Below are 5,964 nucleotides of genomic sequence, written 5' to 3'. Positions count from 1 at the left end.
CGCCGCCGCCGGGCTGAGCTCACCTGGATGTGCAGCCGAGCGCGGTGCAGGAGGCTCAACGTGGTGGGCCGGGCCGGCCCCGCGCCCAGCGGCACCTGCTGCTTCAGCTGCTCCAGGCAGCGCCGGAGCTGGGCCCGCCTGCAGCCGGAACAGCGGTCAGCACGGGGCACGGCCCGGCCCCGCGTCCCGCTCCGCTCCGCTCCCCCGCCGGTACCTGTGCTTCTCCAGCGCGTTGTGCACCGACCTGCGGGAGCGCGCGGGCTGTCAGCACCGGGACCGGCACCGGGAGGCGGTGCGGCTCCCCCCGCCCGCCGCTCACCTGCCGCCGCCCCCGGCCTGGCGGGGCCGCGCGGGGCACAGCGAGGCGTACCCGTGCTCGGCCTCCGCCAGGCACGGGGGAATCCGGTCGCGCTGCTCCCTCCGCTCCAGGAACTCGGCCGCCTGCAGCAGCACCTGGATGCTGGAGGCCGCGCGCTCCATGGCTGCGGCCGGGCCCCGCCGGGAGGTGGCGGCGGGGCCGGGCCGGGCAACGGGAGCGCCCATTGGCCGCGCGCGGCCCCGCGGGGCTGACGTCGGCGCGCCAGGGAAACAACTTCGGGCGGGAAAGCTCGTGCTTCAAATTTGAATCGGAGCGGGGCGGGGCCACGCCCACCTGGAGAGACCACGCCCACCCTGACAGGCCACGCCCCCTCGGGTTCGGACCCGCCCCGTAGGGCGCCGCGCGCGTCGGAGCGCGCGAGTGCGCGGCTGTCACGTGTGTGTGTGTGCGCACCGGGCGCGCGCCTCTGCGAGTGTCGTCAGCATGTGTGCGCCCGGCCCGCGTGCTCGGAGCGTCACACGCGCGTGTACACGGCATGCTTGTGCTCTGAAGGGGCATGAATCGAGTGTGCATGAGTGTACACGGACGCACACGGCGGCAGGCAGAGCCGTGCCCCTGGCTGCACCTGCAGGCTGCGTGCCCACGTGCGTGCGCACCTCTGCTGCCGCGCTGCGTGTGCTCCCACCCACCCCAGGGCAGCGCTCAGCCCGGCCAGGCAGCACAGTTCCATCTCTTTATTAAGAACCCCCCGGTGTTGGAGCTCCCCCAGGGCCCGGCCCACAGCGGCCCCCGGGGCAGTGCCGTCACGTGAGGGCTGTTTGCGCCCTTCTCAGGACAGTCCCCGGGGTGGGGGGGGGAGGGAGACTCTGCCCTGGGCCCAACAGCAGCCAAAGTTCACCCGCAAAAACGCAACGAAGCAAAACGGCGGCGAGGCACGTTTCCAGCCTTGGGGATGGGGCAGCACCATGCTCTGCGGGCACAGGGTGAGCGGTCCCGCGCCCACCTGGCCCCACGCATACAGGGTCTGCCCAGCAGCCCCATAGCCACGTCCTGAGGCCGGGGACCCTCAGCGGGTGCGGGTGCGCCAGGGCGGGAGGTGCGTGGCGTGGCAGTGCGTGCAGACACGCACAGGTCTGGGCTGGCCGTAGTGTGGCAGAGCAGCGGTGTGCGGCGAGCAGCGGGCGCAGAAGATCTGCGGGGAGAGAGCGGCACTGAGTGGAGCCACGGCCCCTGCAGCTTCGCGCCCGGCCCAGCCCCCCCCCATACCTTCCCACAGCTGCGGCAGTGGTGGCGGCGGCGCAGCAGGGTGAAGGGCGCCCGGCAGGCAGAGCAGCGGCTGCAGCTGCTGTCCGGCACCCACTCGGGCCGGCTGCGTGCTCCTGCTGGAGAAAGGTGAAGGGGAAAGCCACGGCGGGGTCAGCAGGGATCCCTGCCCCGGTTAGAGCAGGGCCAGCCAGCTGGCACCGCCCTCTAGCCCCACTGCCCCTTACCTGCCCTCCGGAGCCCAGCGGCATCTGTGGAGCTGGGGCACAGGGGGCAGTCAACCACATGGGGCACATCACCTGTGCACAGGTCACCGACTCCATCCTCTGCAGGGACAAAGGTATTTATCAGGTTGAACTGGGGCAGGGCTCAGCCCCACGGGTGTCCCCATGGATGGGATGTGTGGCATCCCCTGGCTGCCAGCATCCCTAGCTGGGCACTGTGGCTACGCTGTCCCCACACTGTTGTCACAGCTCCATTTCCCTGGGGACAGGAGGAGCCATGCCCAGTGCCAGCCCCGTTACGCACTGCTGCCGCCCATCTCCTCCAAGGTTTCTGCTGGCGAGGCCACGATCTTGAACACAGTTTTCAAGATGCAGCGCAGGTCACTGGCAAAGTTGGTCTGGAGCTGATCGGCCACCCCTGTGTGGGGATGGGGGCTCAGGACACTGTGGGAACGTGGGGTCAGGAGGGGGGTGCAGCACTCACTCACCGGAGATGCAGACAAAGAGGGTGTGCAGCATGTCCCTGGTGCTGCTGTAGTGGGAGCGCAGCTCCGAGCAGCGGGCACCCAGCGCAGCCTCCAGCCATGGCCCTGGGGGGTGCTGGGGCCTGTGTGTGGGGAGGTGATGGTCACCCACCATGGATGGTCACCCACCGGGTGGAACAAAAAACTTCTGTCCCACCCGGCAGGGATTGCCCACCCCATTCCCGCTCCCTCCCCAAGCAGACCCCCACGTGCCTCTCTGTGCATGGGTTGTCCACTGCATCCAACCTGCCCACAAAAGTGTGGGGTGCAGAGGTGGTGTGGGGACCCTCCACGAGATCCCATGGAGCAGGGGGGGCCACTCTGGGCACTGCTTCCCCCCACGCCGGTGGGGTGACCGGGCTGCAGGGATCCTCTGCTTCAGCTGTGCACAGGCTCCTCTCCAGCAGACACAGCTCCTCCGCTGACAGCACCCGCAGCAGGTCCCTGCAGGGAGGGGACAGCATGACCCCACGTCACCCCCACACTGCCGCCCCCCACCCTGCTGCCCGCACACCTGATCTTTGTCAGCAAGTTGTAGAAGGGGCTGAACACCCGTGACATCTGCTCAGGGCTGCGCTCCAGGCTGAGGGGACCCTCGGGGTAGATGAGGAGACCGCTGCAAGGGGACAGCATGGGACATGGGGTGGAGGGATCGGCACAGGGTACCCCTGGGCACTCCCGGTGGGGCAGGGGGCTGCACGCACCTGATGATGGCCAGGCGAGGGATGGTGAACATCAGCAGCGGTTCGTAGCCGTCAATCATCTCCTGAGTCAGGTAGCCCAAGCGCAGGGCTCTGGGGGGCACACAACCTTACAGTGGGGTCAGGGCGATGCCAGGAGGATGTCCCGTACCTCCCCCAGCACACTGTGCCCCCACCTCTCCACTGTCTCACAGAAGAGCACGATGATCTCCTGCTGCCTGTAGATCTCATCAGGGGACTTCACCGCCACCAGCGAGGACACGTAGCTGTGGAGTTGGGGGGACAGTGAGGTGCCACTGGACCCCACTGAGCCCCTGCAGCCCCAACGCCCAGCCCCACCTGAGCTCAAACTCAGCGAACAGACGGTCAAACTGGATGAGCGCAGCCCGCACGGGCTCGGGGTAGGTGCCGGGCTGGCTCAGGCTCTGCTCCCGCAGCAGCGCCCGCACCAGCTCCAGGCTGCACAGCAGGTTCCTGGCGCGCGGCCGCAGCTGTGCCCCCTCCGTCTCCTCCACCTCGAGGAAGGTCCCCGCCAGAAGGCACTGCCGAGACCAGGGGTGTGTCAGGAACCGGGACGGGGGGGGGGGGGGGGGGCAGGGGCCAGAGCCTGTTGTCCCCTCCTCAGGGCTGACCTCGGCAGCAAACAGCATGTGGTTCCCCAGGTTGTCCACCGAGAGCTCCTCAGGGAACTTGACGAGGTAGTCACGGCTGTACCTCTGCGTGGGGATGCACTCCTCCATGATGCGCTCGATGACGGCCAGCAGCTGAGCCTGGTGGGGACAGGGATGTCACCGCATCCGCCCCAAGAGCCATGCGCTGGGGTCACTATGCCGTACCTGGCTGAGGTGGAGCTGGTTGAGGAGCACCAGGTACTGCTGCGGGTCCAGCTCGGCATCCAGCCCGTTGATCTCGGCCACCACCCTTGTCACCCGCTCATCGGCAAAGAAGAACTGCGAGAGCAGCCGGGGGTCGGAGCGCTGCGGGCAGAGCAGATGAGTGATGGGGCTGGCACACGGTGGGGCCCCAAATAGAGCCACCTCGCTGTCCCCACCCATGCCTCATTTTCCCCAGAGCAGAGCAGGACGAACAAGCTCGCCCTCATCCTGGCAGTGTGGGCACAGATCCGGGCATGGCTGTAAACACGGCAGCGGGTGAAAGGTCTGCGGGAAGGCTGCGGGTAGGGAGCGCAGGGGCACCGGCAATTCTCCCCGGTCCCACTGCTCCCCAAAACTCTCCCGCGGTGGCCGGGGCTGCGGGGCCGGGGGGGCCGAGGATCGGTCCCAGCGATCTGGGGCGGCTCCGGAGCTGCCGATCCTGTCGGGCTCCAGCGGCACCTCCGCACCGTGAGTCACCGGCCGGGCCCGCGGCACCGCTTCCTCCTCCCGCCCTGCTCCAGGAGGGCCCGGCTCCGCCGCTCTCCCTGTGAGCGCCCGAGCCCCGCCACCCGTCCCCGGTATCCCAGGGGTCTCTCCGCACCGGGGGGGAGCTCCGCCCGACCCCCGCCCATTCTCAGTGCCAGGTGCCCACCGGCAGCAGCGCGCGGGCAGTGGAGCTCCGGGTCTGGCGGCCGCCCCGTCGGGGCTGCCCGTGCCGTACCGAAAACGGGGAACAGCCATCGCCGCTCTCACCTTGGGCCGGCGCAGCCATCTCCGGAGGGCGGCGGGCAGCATGGCGCGACCACGAACTCTGCCGCCGCCCGGCTCCCCGCGCCCGCCGCTCGCCGCTGGGGCGGGCCGGCACCGGGCACCGCCCGGGGGCGGGGAGGGGCGGTGTCTGCCCACCTCTGTGGCCGCGGTCGCCGGGACCTGGCGGGCCAAGTCCTGCTCTCGGCAGAACCTGGGGATTGCCCGGTGCAGGGAGGCGGTCGCCACCCGACGGACCGGTTTCTCGCTGCCTTCTCACCGAGGGCGGATCCCGCCGGGCCGGGCGTGTTGCCCGGTGTGCCCCGCGTGGGCGATCCGCTCCCGCTTCCCTTCCCCTTCCCCTTCGGTCCCCGGGGCTCCGTCTGTGCCAGCCCCACCGCTGCCCGCGAGCCCCTCCGTGGGACAGCTCCCGGCTGCCACACAGCAGGTGGCTTCTCCCATACCTTGTTGTGGACGCCGATAACTCAGACGTCTGAAAGCCCGACTAGGGCGATTCACGGGCAAAAAATCCGCTCCGTTCTGTCAACTCCACCTCAGGGCGGAGGACGTCACTCGGCCACGGCCGCTCCCCGGGGCCAGCGGGGTTCGGCTCAGCGGTGGCTGTGTCGGTGCTGAGAGCCGGGAGCTTGTGGCCACGGTGTGCCGGGGCGCTGGGGGCAGACCGGGGCTGCGGGACGTGGACCAGGGGGAGCCCCACGCCGGCTTCGGGGCCCTTCTGCACGGGATTCTGCAGCCTCCTGCGTGCTGAGCGCGGGAATGCGAGGTCGGGATGCTGCCAAGGGATGGGGATAGCGCTGCTACCCCGGGAGTGGGGTGCGGGGGGGCTGCAAACCCACTCGCGTCACGCACCACGAGGAAAACCCGCACGGCTGAGATGCGCCGAGTGAGCCGGATTGGTGGATCTGCAGCTTACGGGCTGCAAAGCCGCGTGCCCAGCGCTGAGGATCGCGCGGCGCTGCCGCCCCCAGAGCGCCCCACGCGTGGGACCCGGCGGAGCCTCCGCGCGCGGCGGCCGCGCCACCTCCGACCGCCAGGGGGCGCCGTGACGCGCGGCGCTGCCCGCTCGGAAGATGGCGACGGCGGCTTCGCCTCGCCGGGCCGCCCCCCGGGCAGGGGCCGGACGGGCCGCGCCGCCATATTGGCTGTTGTCCTGTCTGCGGCGGGCCGTGCTCGCCATGACTCGCAGGCGGAATAAGGTGGCGGCGAGCGGAGGCGCCGCGAACCGCCGAGAACGTCCCGGAGGGGCCGCCGGTCCTCCTCCCGCCCCTCCGCCGCCGCCTCCCCCGCCGC

The 5,964-nt window shown here is 70.3% G+C and overlaps 2 protein-coding genes across 4 annotated transcripts in view; both read right to left on the bottom strand.

Annotated features, from left to right (window-relative positions):
- The window catches only part of MXD3 (MAX dimerization protein 3), a 1,436-nt gene extending 913 nt beyond the window's left edge, over nucleotides 1-523 (bottom strand). The window contains exons 1-3 of one of the 2 annotated variants that reach the window (XM_021410920.1): nucleotides 320-523; nucleotides 215-244; nucleotides 24-138 (exon numbers count right to left, since the gene is read on the bottom strand). In XM_021410920.1, coding sequence (XP_021266595.1) covers nucleotides 24-138; nucleotides 215-244; nucleotides 320-480 — 306 coding nt within the window. In that variant the 5' untranslated portion in view covers nucleotides 481-523. The remainder of the gene's footprint in view (nucleotides 1-23; nucleotides 139-214; nucleotides 245-319) is intronic. The other variant, XM_021410921.1, reaches the window with a different exon arrangement.
- LOC110405536 (lateral signaling target protein 2 homolog) lies at nucleotides 1,039-4,814 on the bottom strand. Of its 2 annotated transcripts, none has more exons than XM_021410918.1 (13): nucleotides 4,660-4,814; nucleotides 3,868-4,008; nucleotides 3,664-3,801; nucleotides 3,371-3,573; nucleotides 3,208-3,297; nucleotides 3,035-3,124; nucleotides 2,845-2,946; nucleotides 2,544-2,774; nucleotides 2,295-2,413; nucleotides 2,111-2,224; nucleotides 1,810-1,908; nucleotides 1,586-1,701; nucleotides 1,039-1,511 (listed from the first exon to the last, which is right to left on the bottom strand). In XM_021410918.1, the coding sequence occupies exons 1-13, from the start codon at nucleotides 4,699-4,701 to the stop codon at nucleotides 1,386-1,388; spliced, it is 1,611 nt and encodes a 536-aa protein (XP_021266593.1). In that variant the 5' UTR covers nucleotides 4,702-4,814; the 3' UTR covers nucleotides 1,039-1,385. The 2 variants fall into 2 exon arrangements, with proteins under 2 accessions (XP_021266593.1, XP_021266594.1); XM_021410919.1 differs by having other exon boundaries at nucleotides 1,586-1,698.

This window comes from Numida meleagris, chromosome 12 (genome assembly GCF_002078875.1).
Source record: "Numida meleagris isolate 19003 breed g44 Domestic line chromosome 12, NumMel1.0, whole genome shotgun sequence".
Lineage (NCBI taxonomy): Eukaryota > Metazoa > Chordata > Aves > Galliformes > Numididae > Numida > Numida meleagris.
Note: the sequence above shows the minus strand (reverse complement) of the source record. Positions and strands in the feature narration are given on the sequence as shown.